The following is an 18,146-nucleotide window of genomic DNA, read 5'->3' as shown; positions in this document are numbered from 1 at the left end:
CCAGCCTGGCTGTTCCTGTTTCTCATGCTGGAGACAGAGCTCACTAGCCAGAAGCTGCCATGAACTAGGAAGGGGCTGGGATTCCTGTCCCTGTTGCCTGTCTGCTCCCACCTCAGCCTGTGGGGCAAGTGGGTGACTGAGAAGACCCTGCCCAGCTCCATCTGCTGGGAGGCACAAGGAGCTCTCCCCTCCTTCTTCCCTGGAGTCTCCTGGCCTCTCTGGGCAGTGCAGGGTGGGATTCAGCTTCTAGGTCTTCCTCCATCATGACTAGTGGAGCTGTGGCTGGGGCAGCAGGCACTGATGCCGGTGACCTTCGAGGAGGTGGCTGTGTATTTCACCGCAGGGCAGGGGGCTCTGCTGGGCCTGCTCAGAGAGCCCTCTACAGCAGCATTTCTTAAACTGTTCCTGGGCACACTGGTGCATTGCGAGGTAGTTGGAGGTGTGCTGTGCAGAGAACTGAATTCAAACTGACTGCCCTTAAAGGGGCAAGCTTCCTTTTTTTTTTTTTTTTGGTCAACAACTTTTCCCTGAGGCTGCTTTTTTTCTCCCTCAACCAAAAATGCTTGGTGTTCTCCATAAAAAAAAATTAATTGTTTGGTGTTCCTTGGTCTTCAAGAGTTTAAGAAACACTGGGGCGTCATGCAGGAGAACTATGAGACTGTGGCCTCGCTGGGTAAGGATTCCTAGCAGAGCCCTGGGGCCAGCATTTCTGTATCTAGCCAATTGGATTAGAGCAGAGGTGAGCAATAGTTTTTAAAAGGGGGTCATGTACAGATTTCTGAAGTGGCTCCAGCCCACCCTAGAAGGGCTGTGGAAGGGCCAGGGCCAGAAGACTTCTCGAGCTCCCCCGCACAGAGACCCTGATTGGCCTGGGGGAGTGGCAGCTGGGGTAGTTTCCCCCTCTGGCCCCACTCCCTCAGTGCCTACAGAGGATCACCAGCTATTTTAAAAGGAAGAGGGACCAATCAGGCCTGGAGCATACAGTGGCTAGACAGTTTTAAAACAGTCAGTGTTTCCCTCCGCTGGATGCCCTTGGAGGGGAAAGAGATTCTGTGTGCTCCCTGTCCCCAGATCTCAGTGGGTCTGCAGGTGAGGGAGTGGCAGGGTGGCCAAACACTGGATCCACTGGCTTGGCAGGCTGGAGCTGACTCGCAGAGGCCCCCTTTGATCACCCCTAGATGAAAGTGAAGTGGGACCGAAAGCCCCTGAGTGAGAGACACTTTCATCACAATGTCCATTTCTCTGGAACAAGGGGCACCTAAGGGACATGCTAATTCATCCCCAGCTTTCAGGGGCCAGAAGCAGGGAACTGTCCTGTCTACATTATTTCTCCTACACACACCATTTACCTGCCACCTTAGGACTAGCTCCATTGTGAGGAGGGCTCTAGGTTCTGCAGGCTTGGAAATAGGCAGGAGTTTAACCCCAGAGCTGTGTGTGTGTCAGCAAGTCCCCCAGAGCCCTCAGATCATTACAGTTCCTAGTGAGGCATGACAACACACTCTGTCACCTAGGGGTGTGGAGTCATCAGGCCCTGCAACTCCATCAGCAGCCAGACACAACTCTCAGATGGCAGGTAAAACAGAAGGTTTATTAGCTCACAGGGATACAAGACTAAAAAAGATTTCTTAGCGCAGGAACCAGGAGCAATTGGTACAATCCATCTCAGGGAGAAAGGGGCCTAGAGCCAAGGACTTCCCCATGCCCCCATCTCTTTTCCCTAAGCCAGTGAGACTCACTTCCACACTCCACAGCTCATCCCTGGCTTCAGCCATCTATTTTAGGCAAAATGCTTCCTGGGCAAAATGTGTCTGAGTTGCACAACCCTCCCAGGCTCCGATTGCCATGAGCCTGGGCCATTGTGAATGTGCTGGCCTGGGCATCCTCCCTCAATGAGTCACCCCCAAATTCCCATCCCCATCTGGACAGTGGTTCAGTGCCCAGGGAAACTGAGGCGCACACGGGGTTATTACAGGATAGTAGAAATCACATGCAACACTAGAAAGACATTGTCACATCCCCACCCCAGTGCACCCCAGAAGTCTGCTGCTCTCAAGCTGCATGAGTTTCCCCAGTTCTATGTAGGATGAGATTGAGCTCAGAGAATGTTCCTTCTGACACATACTCTGCCTGACTCCATGGCTGTGTCTACACTGGCGGGTTCTTGCACCAGAAATATGCAAAGGAGGCTCAGCAATATTCCACGCTCAGCCTCATTTGCATATTTCTGGCACAAGAACCCGCCAGTGTAGACATAGCCCATGTGCCTTCACCTTGCCTGATCTCACCCAGGATTCCCCATTCCCAAACCTGACCTGATCGCCCTGTCAGCCGACGGTCAGGGCAGTGTGTGTGTGTATGCTTCTAAGAAAAGGTTTAACGTCTGTGTTTTTACTGCTAGGACCGGGGTCCCGTCGCAGAGGGTGGCCAGCAGGCCAACAGACGCCCTGTTATATAGGAAGAGCTTATTACACTTTAGATTTTAACTGCTAGAACACAGGGGTTCCTTCGCAGCCTAGGAAAGGCTGAAAAGGTGCCCCAACGGATCTTGTCACCTGGGAGTGACACAGATCCAAACGCCTAAGCTCTCCCTATGTCTGTCCCTTTATGACCGGCTGAAGTTCTTTTAAATTGTGCTTGGTTCTATTACAGCAACTGAAGGAGTCAGGTTAAAGCTTAAACAGTTACAGGTTTATTAAAAAAGCTTATAAATCATATGGTTACAATGGCTATTGCTCTATTTTTTAAATGCTAGCAAATATATATATATATATAGGTCTTAAAAATGATCACAGGAAAAAGGTAAAGATAGAAAATAGAAATAATGGTACCAAGTGACAGCTTAATCTTTAAAGAGCTCTAACACTAGGTATATATATACTTAAACAAAGGACCACATCCAGGTACAATTTTTACCCCTTTCTGTGCCTCTCGACTCCAGCGTGTCAGGCCAGGGCCGGTCTCTCAATTCCTAGGAAAGACGAATACGAGGTGGGCGTCCCCTTGGAACCTCGGGAGATCAAACACCTAACCCGACCAGCAGATAGATGGTAGATTGACACTCAGAGAAAATGCGCTGCTGGACCTATCTTTATACCCCTGGGGGCCTATATCTTCTTTCTTATCTAAGATGCCGAATTGTACTGGTCCGTTTTGTGGCGCCAGTTCTTACAAGCAAGTTTCAAGTTAATTTACACTTGCAAGAGAGATAACTAAATTGTAAATACTAGACATTTTTTTACTAAGCGAGAGATTCCTTCCCCCTCAGATAGATGTGTGTTCGTATCAATATAAGTTTGAGTCAAGGGCACTCCTTGGCAGCCTCTTAGTCAACAATTAGCATATCTCTGTTTACAGCCATTCACGGTCACACAGCCTGGGCCTTCTGCTCTGTGTGCCCTAGATGCTCCAAGCAAGCAAAAATAGATGTTACAAAAAAGAGTTCCTGTCTAGCTACACGCCCGGCTGGAACAAGGGCAAGAGCCATGGGTCCCAGATCTCCAGCCCATCAAAGAAATGGAGATCCTGGGAGGCACCCACACAGGTAAGGAGTCAGGGAAACTGACACAGAAACCACTCAGTGAATGTAGGAAAAAGTTGAGGCTCCCAAAAATGAATAGGGAGGAAGGGAGAGCCCTCACTTCTGCCCCATGTAGGGCTGCAGGTATTATCCTGGCAAGTGCCTGTCATAACTCGGCAGCCATCCTGTTAGCTGGCAGGAGTTTCCTCTCTACATTTCCTTCCTTGAGAGTGTTTGGGTGGGATGTGGAGGCAGAATCCAATGTCTCAGTTTCCCGAACTATTATTGTGTTGTGCTTTCTGTCTTTGTCATTCCCATGTCGGTCCTTTGTCCCCAGCAGAGATAGTGAGTCCTGCTTGGGTTCTCTCCCAGCAAGTGGAAGGCCAATGAAGGAGAACACTCAGGAAAATCAACAGCAGGAAGGTCCTGGAACCATAGACTCACAGGGAACATTTGTGGAAAGAGTTGAAGGGGATTTTCCCCAGCATGTAGAGCAGGGGGAAGCCTGGGGGAATCGATACAGGGCAAAGAGGCAGCTGGAAAACAATCCAAGCAGGAAAGCAGAAGAATCCAGTGAATGTAGAGGAGGATCACAGGATCCTAAGGAAATTCCAGCCCAACAGACAGATCAAGATGGAAAGAAACCCTGTGAATGCTCAGACTGTGGGAAAAGATTCAGAGAGAAGTCAGGCCTTATTCTGCCTCAGAGCGGACACACAGGAGAGGGACTCTGCAAGTGCCAGAAGTGTGAAAAAAGTTTAATTGAACTGTCATCCTATATTGAAAATCAGATTTCCCACAAGGGAGAGAAATCCCATAAATGCTTGGAATGTGGGAAAAGCTTCAGTCACAGATCAAGTCTTAGTATCCATGAGAGAATCCACACAGGAGAGAGACCATATAAATGTCATGGGTGTGGGAAAGGTTTCACTCCCCGATCAGCCCTCTTTAGACATGAGAGAACCCACAAAGGGGAGAAGCCATATAAATGTCATGAGTGTGGGAAAGGTTTCACTAGACCGTCATACCTTACTGTCCATGAGAGGACCCACACTGGAGAGAAACCATATGAATGCCATGAGTGTGGAAAAAGTTTCACTGAACAATCAACCTTCATTAGACATAAAAGAACCCACACTGGAGAGAAACCATATAAGTGCTTTGATTGTGGGAAAAGTTTCAATCGGAGTTCAAACCTTATTATCCATCAGAGATTGCACACAGGCAAGAGACCATATAAATGTCATGGATGTGGGAAAGATTTCACTCACCGATCAGCACTTACTGTCCATGAGAGAACCCACACAGGAGAGAGACCATATAAGTGCAACGAGTGTGGAAAAGGTTTCACTGCACAATCAGGCCTCATTAGACATCTGAGAACCCACACAGGAGAGAGACCATATCAATGCCATGAGTGCAGAAAAGATTTCAATATATCATCAGACCTTACTGTCCATGAGAGAACCCACATAGGAGAGAAACCATATAAGTGCAATGAATGTGGAAAAGGTTTCACTGCACAATCAGGACTCATTAAACATCAGAGAACCCACATGGGAGAAAGACCATATAAGTGTTTTGACTGTGGGAAGAGCTTCAGTTTGTCCTCGCACCTCATTATCCATCAGAGACTGCACACAGGAGAGAGACCATATAAATGCAATGAGTGTGGGAAAGATTTCACTGTACCGTCAGCCCTTACTGTCCATGAGAGATCACACACAGGAGAGAAACCATATAAGTGCAATGAGTGTGGAAAAGATTTTACTACACCATCAGGCCTCATTAGACATCAGAGAACCCACACAGGAGAGAGACCATATAAGTGCTTTGACTGTGGGAAGAGCTTCAAGTTCACCTCACACCTCATTGCCCATCAGAGACTGCACACAGATGAGAGACCATATAAATGCCATGAAAGTGGGAAAGATTTCACTCGCCAATCAGCTCTTACTGTACATGAGAGAACCCACACAGGAGAAAGGCCATATAAATGCCCTGAGTGTGGGAAAGGTTATACTGCACGATCAGCCCTCATTAGACATGAGAGAACCCACACTGGGGAAAAACCATAGAAATGCCTTGACTGTGGGAAAAGCTTCACCTCAGAACTTACTAGACAAGAGAGAATCCACACAATTCCTTGCATCAGCCAATCCCCCAGGGAAGAAACCTCTCAGATTTCAGTACCTGGTGTGTAAAACACATCTGTTAGAGCCTGGGCACCAGAGACTGCTCCACAACCAAGGGAAATTCTGCCTAATTCCCACACACAGGTGAGTGGCATTTGACCTCCAGGGATCCAGGTGTCCAGTGCTGCAGTAAGGAGACAGTAGCACCTAACCATCAACTCGTCAATGACCCTCTGGCTCTGCCTGGTCTAAGCAAACTCCAGGCAGAGTGGGAAACCCCAATCATCCCTCCTGCTGGCTGCAGCCCTGCATGCTAAGCTGCTGGGCCATAGGGTGAGAACGAAGAGACACAGACTCCTCTAGATGTTCCCTGGGCCTGCCTCAAGTTTCCCCTCCCCCTTGCACTCCCAGCTGGGATCCCCCTGCCATGGAGATTATGAAAAGGACACGTGGGCCAGGCCCCACTTTACCTCTAGACATCTGTCCCCACCCCCATTTTCCATCTCTCTTTGGCTGGGCTCCTGCACTGCCCTAGATCTGTTCCCTGGAAGAGGCGTGTGGAGCAAGACTGCTAAATCTTCCCCTCCCTAAATCCCACAGGGACACTGGGATCTGTGAGACCAAATTCTGAGGGGCCAGGACACTTTGTGGAGGAAACTGGGGCAAGAGCTCCACACAGATGCAAAAAAGTGTGTGCAGAGCCACAGAGTTGCAAGGCTCAGTCCCAGAAAGGGGCAGGTGTGTGTGTGTGGGGAGGGGAGGGGGCTGCAGCTTCCCACAGTTGCCTGTGTGGCTGTCCCAGACCCTGCTCTTGTGACAGGGCAGCTCAGAGATCCAGTCTGGCCATGATAAGAGCCCCATTCCCTGGGCAGACAGTGAGCCCATAGCACAGGCTCCGCACAGCTGTTTTCTGGGCTCTTACCCTCAGAACCCTGTGCAGATGCAAAAACTTGTGTCCGCAACTGCAAAACTTCTCTGGGGATCTCTGGAGATATGTGCGCATTTGCAGGGCTCTGCCCCAGACCTGAGCACGTGGGGGGGAGGAGGAGGGCAGTTCCCTGCAGCAGCCCGTGTGGCTCTCCCAGCCCCTGCTCTCGTCACAGGGTGGCTTAGCGCTGTAGTGGCCATTGCAAGAGTAAGGTGGGCAGCTGTAGGGCAGCAGTGGCCCTTCATCTGCCCTGGGAATGGGCTCTGAGGAGCCCTCCCATCCCAGGCAGGTGGAGGGTCCATACCAGAGTTCCTCAGAGCAGCTGCCTGGACTCTTACCCTCATAGCCATGTGCAGATACAAAATGTGTATCCACACCTGCCCTGGTAACTGCTCGATGGGTAGCAGGTACAGAGCGGCTCCCTGCAATGCTCCTCTTAATTGCCAGCAGATCCAGAGAAGTGATTATTCCCCTTTATTTGGCTTTGGTGAGGCCACATCTGGAGTATTGTGTCCAGTTCTGGGCCCCCCAATACAAAAAGGATGTGGACTCATTGGAGAGGGTCCAGTGGAGGACAACCAAAATGATTAGGGGGCTGGAGCATATGACTTATGAGGAGAGGTTGAGGGACTTGGGACTGTTTAGTCTGCAGAAACGAAGAGTGAGGGGGGATTTGATAGCAGCCTTCAACTTCCTGAAGGGAGGTTCCAAAGAGGATGGAGAGAGGCTGTTCTCAGTAGTGACAGATGGCAGAACAAGGAGCAATGGTCTCAAATTGTGGTGGGAGAGGTCCAGATTGGATATTAGGAAAAACTATTTCACTAGGAGGGTGGTGTAGCACTGGAATGGGTTGCCTAGGGAAGTAGTGGAGTCTCCATCCCTAGAGGTGTTTAAGTCTCGGCTTGACAAAGCTCTGGCCGTGTTGATTTAGTTGGAATTGGTCCTGCCTAGAGCAGGGGGCTGGATTTGATGACCTTCTGAGTTCTCTTCCAGTTCTATGATTCTATGAGTGCAGGCACTGCCTGGGGAGGGAGCGGCTGGGGCTATTGAGTGCTTGAGGAACATGGGATAAAAAGGCAGGGAGAGTGGTGGAGCAGGGAGAAAGTTCTACCTCTGACCATTCACTGCCCCTGCCTTCTCCCTGCTCCCTCTGCAGTCAGACAGTCCCAGGAGAGGGGTGATTCCCACGGGCTCTTCTGTGGGAGGCCCAAAGCCCCTACCTCTGAGTCTGCAGCCTCCTCCTCGGAGGGTCTCTGTGGAAGGAAATGTGGTGGGGATTGGCCAGTGCGTCCCTGGGACCAGATTTCCTAGTGTAACCTGCCCCTGAGCAGCTGGTGTCCTGCTCCCCATTAGTAGAGTGATTACTAGTCCCTGAGTACCCTGTGGGGCTGGATTGGCTCCTTCCCAGACACTCTCATGTGCACGACTCAACAAATTTTGCAACATCCTACTTGCCAGACAAAAAAGGGACTCGCCACTCTCCCCACCCCCACCGCACAGGCGCGCATCACCGGAGAACAGGACGACCAGGACGGCATGTTTGTTTACGTCAGTTATCATGGCCACGGTTATTGTTTTGTCATTCTTTGATGTTTTGACGTGGTCTCAAAAACTTCAGTGAAAATTACAACAGTATTTTCATAGGTGTGTGCAGAACATTTCATTAGGGTGTGCACCTGAAGAATTTTTTTAAAATGTACTCTTTGACCTCCATTAACCATGCCCCTGACCCCATTAGCCACAGCTCTGACTCCTGTTAACCATGCCTCTGACCCCCATTAGCCACGCCTCTGGAGGTAACACTCTCGGGGCAAGATGGACATGTGACCAGAAGGAAAAGGTTTCATTTGACCCCCCTCTAAAGACTTTTCCCATCATCTTCCTACCAAGAGGGATTAGTTTGGTCCCCAACAACCCCCCCTCCCCCCATGCAACTATCCTGCAATTGCATTAACCCACTGTGCGTGACGTTAACTCGGGGGCAGAGAGGCTGGGGGAAGTGTTCCCTCTAAGAGTTTCCTCCCATGAGCAGAATGAATTTTGTGTTGTGCACCAGTACTGAGTTCATATGGCTTGTTTGATGTGCCACTGTGGTACCCAAGTTATTAATAAATATCTTTTAAACCTCTACCTTTTCCCTCTGCTGCCTTGTCTCCTCCCCTTGGTCCATCAGGTCCCCTGGTGCCTGCTGCCCCCAACCCCTCACTCTCCTCTGCTGTCCTGACTCCTCCCCTTCTCACTGCCCTCAGCCTTCCTGAGATCTGCCCCACTCAACCAGCCCTTCTCTCCCCACCATGCCCACTCCTCCAGTAGCCCCACTCTGATCATGTGAGCTACCCCTCCTCATCCGCTCTCCTAACACCTCCCTCTACACACCTGCCCTACCTCTCTCCTCTGGTCCCTCCCCTGCAGGTGTCTGCCCTTCTGCTTCACCCCCAGAATCCCCTTGCATCTGCACCCTTCTGGTGCCTCGCCCTTCCCTCACTGCCCCTGCCCCCTTTGCCCTCTTTTTCCCTGATGCCAACCCTCTCACCACTCTGCCCCCATACCTCTCATGCCCCTTTGTCCTCACACATGCCTTGCTCCATCCCTGCCTTTCTCATGCCCACCCTTCTTTCAAGCCTTCTCCTAGCACCATGGTCCCCAACACGGTGCCCACGGGCGCCATGGCGCCAGCGGGGGCACTTGCATGCGCCCGCCAGGTGCTCGGGGCTGGCCTGGCCCCGGGCACATAGCGCGGTGCTTGCGGGGAGCGTCGGCCCTGGGCACACGGCGCTTGCGGGGCGGGGGGAGTGCCGGCCCCGGGCGCACGGCGCTTGCGAGGGGGGAGCGCCGGCTCCGGGCGTGCGGCGCTTGCAGGGGGGAGGGGGAAGCGCCGGCCCCGGGCGCGCGGCGCTTGCGGGGTGCTTGCGGGGGGCCCTGGCCCCCCGGGCATGTGGCTATGGGGGGGGCCGCCCCCGGGCAAGCGGCTATGGGGGAGGCCGCCCCCGGGTGCGCAAGTGTCCCCACCCCCTGGCGCCCGGTGGGCGAACGGCCACGCCCCCTGGCGCCCAACAACCTCAAAAGGTTGGGGACCACTGTCCTAGCACCTCCTCCTTCCCTCTCTAGCCCCCAATGCCCCTCCTCTCTCGTCTCCCAGCACCACCCTGTCCCCCCTTCCACTGACACCTCCCTTCCTGCCCTTTTCCTCATTGTCTCCACTTGGCCCCCTGGCATTTGTCTCCTGCACCCCTGTCCCTTGGCGCCTTCCCCTTTCTTCTGACCTGCTCCCCTCTCCTCCTCTCCCCTGCCCTCTCCTCAGTGCAAGCCCCTTCCCCCTATTTTCCCCCTTCCCTTCCCCTTCCCTACCTGGCTTCTGCCTTCTAGTTTGCGGGGCTGCCAGAGCCTTTTTAAATCCGGTGGTCGCCGGCCGTGATGTCATGATACCACATCATGCCAGCATCCTGGCGTCCTGTCCTCTGGTTCATGCCCCGCCTCCTCGTGCTGGAGCTGCACGCAGGCAGCCCAGTGCTGAGAATCGCCACACTTCCCACTCTCTGGTGGTGCTCCACTCCTTCGCCCAGCTGGTGGATCAGCCAGCCCGTCAGAATGGCCCATCATTCGCCAGCTGGTAAAATCTACTCGTCACGGGTGAGTGGGCGAGCGTATTGTTGAGCCCTGCTCAAGTGACTCCATGCTGTACTGAAAAGCATTTATTGTTTGTCCATTTCCCGCCTGCTGGGCCAGAGCTCACTAGATGCTCAAACAGTGCAACAGTGAAATGTGTTTTCCCGCCAGTGCCAGTGGAGGGGGGTAGGTGAGTTTGAGGGTTCCCTCCTTCTCCCCCCACCCTCAAATTCCACCCTAGACACAGGAACCTTGGTCCCTGCTATGGAGAGTTTTATCCTCTCCCTGTTCTACCGCTGTACCTCCCCAAGGGTCACTGCCCAGAGCAGCCTGGGCTCTTCGTGTGCAGGGATCCCAGAGTGATTTCTGTGTGTCCTAAGTCAGGCTCCCGAGGGCTGCAGGGGAAAGTGTCATAGGCCTGGGCATGGGCAGGGAAATCCCAATGAACTTCCCAGCACAGTGTGACCCATCCCATCTCCCAGCCCTGGTTCCATCTCCGGGTGCAATTGTTGCTGGGCTTTTCTGGGCGACTCCAGATCATTTGTTCATGGGAACGTGGGTTTTTTTTCTTTTTGTTTTAGTGAGATGACATAGAGAACTTTTGTAACTAACACAGCCATGATAAGAGGTGAGAAGTAAAGCAGGTTTAGCCACTTCAGAAGAAAAGTGGTAAATGTATTTCCTGCTTTCAAGGCTTAAATGATTCCCTGATGTTTCACTGTAGAAACTTGAAAGTGTTTAACAGCCCACCCTGTATCATGGGTTTTCTCTTTGTGCGAAGGCCGTTGGGTTGCATGCTTTGATCTCCAGTTAGTTAAATGTGCAGACAACACAACACAAATGATCATTTGCCAGAATTTTCATTGTATTTTAACCATGTTCTAGCCTTTGCCCAAGCTGTGTGTGTGTGGTTTGGGCAATGACAGTGGTCAGTATCTCTCAGCAGTGGGGTGGGAGGGGGCAGAGAAAGGGGAGATGGAGGGCATGGGGGATGCCTTGACACTGCACCTCCTCAAGGATGGGCTTGGCTGCAGGTTTCTAATCCCCCAACCGAAGCACTGCAGGCGGGATCCAGCTGAGTTTGGCCAGCTACAGCCTGGCCACAGGGCTATCATCTCACTATAGACGCTGGGATGGACACCCCCCCCCCCCTGCAATGCTTTATGAAATGGACTGATGGACACAAATGTACCTAACTCAAAGATGCTTTGAGAAAATTATTTCATGCAACTCATCAATCTTCATGTCATGATCTGCTGGCAGTGTGTCTGACTTCAATGTATCATCTTTGTATGTAACATTAGACCTATGGAGTAGGGAATACTTGATGGGTTTCCAGTGTGTGAATGAGGCATCGAGGGTGTTACCCTCAATGTCTTGATGAGCAACTGTTACACAATCTTTTATCTTTAAGTCTGAGCAGGGGTTGGTCAGGGGTCGCCTAAATTCCTTAAGAAGACTGGGGAAGCAGGGGCCTTGGTCTTTTGGCTGGACTGCATCTGAAGGAAGGAACCAAAGACCCCAGGGTGGGGGAAAGCCCTGATTTGGAAGGGAAGCTGGAAAAGAAATTTTAGGATGAGTTTGTAATGAGGTTTTAGAGTAGCATTAGCCAAGCATTTTTTTGTTGCTTTTGAGTTTGTAATCTATTTTGCTCTGCCTGGTCTCACTTATCACCACTTAAATCCTACAGCTTTTACTTAATAAAACCACTTTTACTATCAAGCCCAGTGTAAACAATTATTACCTATGGGAGCAATCGGTGTGCACATTCCCCTTTCATTGCTAAATAAGGTTTACCCCATTCTTTGGGATTTGATCCCATTTGGGGAGTGCTATCCCAGGAAGCTGGGCCCTAAACTGCACTCTTCTCAGACCTGAAGAGGTTCAGTGTCTCTACTGCTGCTCAGAGGCAGGGGTGGAGGTGGGGAAGGAATCTCATCTTGGGGCCTTGGTCAGGGGAGACTAAGGAGCTGCCCCGGCAGGACTGGGCGGTGAGAAGCCCCAGAGCGCAGGAAGGCAAGTGGCAGTGGCCATGTCAGTATCCCAGGAGGCCCTCCCCAAGGGGTCTTCTGGGACCTCACCCTGTCACAGACACAGTCAGAGCATTTCCCTTTGAATTGGAACCTTAGGGATTCTCTCTACTTTCCAGCCCCCCCCATGTGTGAATGCTGCTCCCTGGCAGGTGCCTGGAGGAGTGCTGGGCTGGGATGCAAAGTGCCAGGCTGAGTGGGGTGGGGACAGGAGTCTGTCTTTGTTCCTCCTTTGCAAATAAAGCAGATTGTTAGTTTCACCCACTCCTGATGTCCTCTGTTCTGTTGTAACTGGCTCCCACCCAGGGCTGGCTCTAGACACTAATAAAACAACCAAGTGCTTGGGGCGGCACATTGCCAGGGGTGGCATTCTGGCCCAGAGGAGGAGCAGGGCAGCGGGGAGCCTCCTGGAGCTACCCCCAGCTGGGAGCCCTGCGCCTGGCTGCTCTGTGCCTGGCTGCTTGTAGCCTGCGCCTGGCCTTGGGAGCTCTGCATGGACAGCCCCAAGGCTTGGCCCCTGCTTTGAGGGTGGCAAGGGGAGACCACAGCTGGTGAGGCTGAGCCCAGCGTCCTCTTCTTTGCCTTCGTGAGTGTGGCCCCCCTGCCCATGTGCCCCCCCGGCTGGCCACCCCCCTCCCGTGCAGCCTCCCCACAACTCCCCCTCCTCCACCCGGCCTGTGTGCCCATGCCCACTGTCCCGCAACCCCCCCACCTCCCTCAGCTTGGCCTCTGCCCAGCAACCCCACCTCCTAGCCCCCACAACCCAGCTGGGACCTCGTCTCCTCTTCTCTCCCCCCTGCCGCCTCCCACCTGGATCCCCATCTCCTGTCTGGCTCTCTAAACAATCCTGTCTGGGTCTACACTGCACTTGGGGCTGGGGGACTAGACAACTGCCATCCTAGAGGTCCAAGTGTTCAATCACCTTTACATTTCCCATGGTGAAGAAAAAGCCAGGGGTGCCTTGGAAATTCTCAGGGAATAGGTTTTTCTACTCAACATAGGGTTGAACCCACAACCTGTAGTTCTCAAGGCCCCTGCCTTATCCATTAGACAACTGGGGCTCTATGACAAAACTTCAGGAGGGACAGAAATTCTCTTCCCCAAAGACAAATCCCTCCCATTGGCTGGGCAGACATGTCCCTCCTCCCTACCCCTGGCAGTCACGTCTGCAGCTGCTGGTCATTTCAGAAAGGTGCCTCAGGCAGCTGCAGGGATGTTGTGTGAGACAAGGTGGATGGGGCAGGACATTTCCTCCAACACAGGGGAATTAGCTCAAGTGCTTTGCATGTGAGCAGCATTGGGATTGATACCCACATTCTCCAGGAGCAGCAGAGTTCTCTCCCTTCATTCTACAGGCAGAGCCAGCTAGGGGGCTTAGGGCCTCCAGGGGCCCCTCTCTCTTCCTACTTGCTTTCCCCTAAAGCCAGCCACCCTTGGGCAGAAAGCTGCTGGGCCTGGCAATGACAGGAGCAATGAAGACAAGCCCCAGGCTGGCAGAGTTTTCTCACTAGGAAAGTGCCTGTTGCACAAGGGAGAGGCAGTGGCTCCCTCCACATGATCTCCAGCTGGCTCCTCCCTGGGAGTGGAGCATTGGCTGCTTCCTTGCTGACCTAACACAAGAGTCCTGGTCCTTTGCTCCCTCCACCATGCTCTTCCCCACAAAGCTGATTGGCTGGCAGAGAGTGCCACTCGAAGGGACAATCACTCAGCTCCCTGAATGCACTGAGTGACAGAGCAGACCAGTGGGAGGGGCTGATGATATCAGAAGGCCCCTGAGCCCAGAGCATGCTGGAGGCAGCCAGACAGCTGAGAGGGAGCCAGAGCCAGGCAGGACTAGAAGACAGGAAAGGGGTGAGTCAGAGAATAGAGACTGGGCAGCAGAAAAGAACATCTATGATTGTCAGTGGGTGGCAAAATGGCAGCAGCATTTTCCCACATCACACTTCTGGAGAGGGGCAGCCCCAGAAGGCAGCTTGACTCTCATGTTCTCATCCCAGTTTTCACTTGACTGTGTGTGGCAGAGGGTGCAAGTGCATCTCCCTGTAGTGCACAAGACTCATAGTGCCTGGTGGCCAGCCCTGTGTCTCTTCCACTGTCCTGGGCCCCTTTGGGCACATACTAGGGGTTGCTTCTGGGGAGCAAATAGGTAAAGTGACACGGGTGGGATCTGAACCCAAAATGACGGGCCTGGCTCACACTAAGCACCACAGCTTAGAAGGCCAATATGCTTGCCATTGTGTCCATAGAACCTTGCAGGCTTCCTAACCAGACATCCTCTTTATCCGCTTTGCATGGCCCTGCTGCTGGAGTCTGCCACTGGGCTGGGAGTGGGCAACTCCACAGTCTTTGCACTTGGGCTGAGAAGTCTCAGTGGTACTCTACCATTGATGGCATTAGTCAGCCTGACAGCCAGCTGGATCCATTCAGTTGCAGTGCCTGAGAGGTAGCTTTGCAAGTGTCCTGTGTCCATTGGTATTTCCTGGGGCTTTGTGTAGGGGGATTGGACTTCTCCATCTTCTCCACAGGAAATGACTCTTCTTTGGACCAAGATGCATGGGGCTTTCTCTGCCTCTGGGGGGCGGGCAATGAAGATCAGATGCCTTTCTGGAGTGTTCTTGGGTGCAAAACTCATTGCTGCACCATGCAGGAAGCTGCTGAAGTCTGTCACTTTGGCCTTTAAAGTCTGCAGGTTGCATGTAGCACTCTCTGATGTTCCCTGCTTGAGCCCCAGAACAAGCCCTAAGGGAATGGGGGTGACACAGGAGGAGCAGCTCAAACATGCCAAGGGGACGGCCATAAGCCCTGCAAGGCAGCAGTGACATCACAAGGGCCTTTTGCAGCACACCTCAGCTTATTGGTTGGGAGGCATGACCTCACAGAGGGTCCACAGCAACAGCCAGGTGGGACAGGCTGCAGGGCTGGGCCAATCTCAGAGACCCCCATGGCCTGGAATCTCCTTTGTGAGGTTTCCCCTTGAGGGCAGAAGAGATTGAGGGTCTCATCTGGGAGTGTCTCACCTTTCCCCAGGTTGCAGTGGGCTGAGGCAGGCAGGGTTACAGGAGGGGCTGGCACTGAACTGAAGAGAGCTCTGGGAGAGGCAAACACCTAATGAGAATGGGACTCAAACCCATGTGTGCAGACCACAATGAATTAGCAGTCTGTAACCTCAACCACCTCACCTGGGCTATGGGTGTTTGCTGTGTTGTAGCTAGGTATTTTTGTGCCTAGGGAAAAATATTACTTATGTGCCCCCTCTGCTTAGATTAGCACCCATTGCACCTTTTACTTTTTTTGCAGCTTATTATTTTTACTTACTGAATCTTTGTGCCACAATTTATGATGCACCCAAAGTGAGTGCCTCGCTTACCCCACCCTAGCTACAGTCCTGGGTGCTTGTTTCAAACTACCCAAAGTCAGCGCTGTTGGGAACTTTTGTGCCACTTGCTGTCTGATAAGTGGCACCTTTGTCTTTTCATAATGTTTCCTGCCCTATTGTACAAAACTAAGCCTTCCATCTCCTCTAAAAACCCAATGCAAACAGCCCCATGGCAGCAAGGGAGTCAGTACATCTGTGGGTGGAGCAGGGGTCAGAGTTAGGCTCTTGGGCTACGTCTAGACTGGCCCTTTCTCCGGAAGAGGCATGCAAAGCAGGCAAGTCAGAATAGGGAAATCCGCGGGGGATTTAAATATCCCCCGCGGGATTTAAATAAACATGGCCGCCGCTTTTTTTCCGGCTTGGGGAAAAGCCGGAAAAGAGCGTCTAGACTGGCGCGATCCTCCGGAATAAAGCCTTTTTCTGGAGGATCTCTTACTTGCAAGTAGGAATAAGAGATCCTCCGGAAAAGGGCTTTATTCCGGAGGATCGCGCCAATCTAGACGCTCTTTTCCGGCTTTTCCCCAAGCCGGAAAAAAAGCGGCGGCCATGTTTATTTAAATCCCGCGGGGGATATTTAAATCCCCCGCGGATTTCCCTATTCTGACTTGCCTGCTTTGCATGCCTCTTCCGGAGAAAGGGCCAGTCTAGACGTAGGCTAAGGGTATGTCTATACTTGCACTCCCTTTCAAGAGAGGGATGTAAATGTAGACATTCAAAATTGCAAATGAAGCGGGGATTTAAATATCCCGCACTTCATTTGCATAATCATGTCCAGCTGCTATGTCGAAATAACAGGCACTGTTTAGATGAGGTTATTTCGAGAGACTAGCCTTCTTTCAAAATAACTGTTAAACCTCATTTTATAAAGCACTAGAAAGTTGCTAGCTGTGATGGCCTAGTGGTCAAGGTATGCAACTAAAAACCCAATATAGTTTCCCTGTGCAGGTTCAAATCCTGCTCACAGTGAGGCCTGTGTTTTGGCCACACCCCTAACCAGGGCAACAAGCTACACAACCCCTGAGACACTCCCCATCCTCTGTCAATCCCCTTCTACTCCTGTCAGAGAGATGGTGCCTCACGCTAGGTCTCTGAGGTCTGAAGCAAACTCTCAGCTCCTACAGCCCCTGCCACTCATCCAGTGACCCATGGCTAGGCCCTACCCCAAGGGCTGTTCCACCCTAGGCTATGTCTACATTGGCGGATTCTTGCACAAGAATATCTTATGCCATGTGCTCTTGCGCAAGAGCATCCATGGCAGAGTGGGCACGCTCTTGCACAAGAAAGCTCTGATGGCCCTTTTAGCCATAGGGCTGTCTTGCGCAAGAAACCTCTGCCACACATCCACACTGCCTTCTAGCGCAGGAGCTCCTGCAGAAAAGGGCTTACACTTGTTAGAAAAGAGCGTAGCTCTTGCGCAAGAAGCCCTCTCTTCCAACACTGTACTTTAAATCTTCTTGTGCAAGAGCGAGCAGGCCATGTGAACTTTCTGTGGGTTCTTGCACAAGAATGTCTGTTCTTGCGCAAGAACCTGCCAGTGTAAACATAGCCCCAGAGTACAACAGAAGCTGGATGAGAGGCTGGGGAGTCTGGGCTTGCCCCCAAAGGTCCATCTCTGCAGGGGGAAAAAGCTGAGGATGTGATTTGGGTCACCCCTCCCCAGGCACATGGGCCCCTGCCATCTTCCCAGTCTAGAGAAAAAGCATAGTGGGGAAGGAAGGGAGTTGGTCCCCGCTCTTGCTCAGCCTCTTAGCCAAGGCTGTGGCCAAAGCAGTAGTAACAGAATATTTGTCCGCTATTGAGTATAGCAGGAGACAGATAAAAGGGCGTTTCTATGGTGTATGGTTATCATGTTTGCCTCACATGCAAAAAGTCTTTGGATCAAAGCCAGGCAAAAACACAGAGCCTACATCTTCATTGTACTCTCTTCTGCAAGAACTTATGCAAATGAGTCATGGTGATGAATATTGCCACACCTCATTTGCATTCTTAATGAGCCACCATTTTTGCCGTTCTGCCTGAAAATAAGCAGAACATCTTTTGCCAGTAGACAGCTCCTTCTTGCGCAAAAGCCCCTTGTGCAAAAATGATGGCTCATTCAGTATGCAAATGAGGTGCGGCAATATTCATGATCATGTGTTTGCATAAGTTCTTGCAGAAGAGAGCACAATGCAGATGTAGCCAGGGTCTTCTCTTATTGCGGCTCCCCTTGGTGCCCAGGTAAGCACAGCTCCTGCTGCCCAGCCTGTGCCTGGGATAAGCCCAACTCCCACATGACAGAGGGGGGACACATCAGGTGAGCATGCCCCTTGGTGCCAGCCTGGGGAAGCAAGATGACTCAGGCCAGACACCTGTTGGAGGCTTGTGGCTTGGCCTCCCCTGCCCTGGGAGGCTGGTGTATGGGGCCAGCTCTTCCTGATTCCTCCTGTGTGACTTGCCCAAGGAGGACATGAGGCAGGACCTGGGCTGAGGTGGGCAGGGCAGAAGCTCAGTGCCTCAGTGGGATGACCAGATCCCCCTCACACTTTGTTCTGCCAAAGCCTGTGGGGCTGGC

At 52.2% G+C, this 18,146-nt stretch overlaps 1 protein-coding gene across 1 annotated transcript in view; it reads left to right on the top strand.

The window, feature by feature from the left end:
• Positions 1 to 2,242: 2,242 nt before the first annotated feature.
• LOC142818222 (uncharacterized) overlaps positions 2,243 to 18,146 on the top strand; it is a 49,893-nt gene continuing 33,989 nt past the window's right edge. The window contains 1 exon segment of the mRNA XM_075912465.1: positions 2,243 to 5,720. Coding sequence (XP_075768580.1) covers positions 3,517 to 5,720 — 2,204 coding nt within the window. The 5' untranslated portion in view covers positions 2,243 to 3,516.

The sequence above is a fragment of the Pelodiscus sinensis genome, chromosome 31 (assembly GCF_049634645.1).
Source record: "Pelodiscus sinensis isolate JC-2024 chromosome 31, ASM4963464v1, whole genome shotgun sequence".
Taxonomy (NCBI): domain Eukaryota; kingdom Metazoa; phylum Chordata; order Testudines; family Trionychidae; genus Pelodiscus; species Pelodiscus sinensis.
The sequence above is the reverse complement of the archived record's forward strand: the minus strand, read 5'-3'. Positions and strand labels throughout refer to the sequence as shown.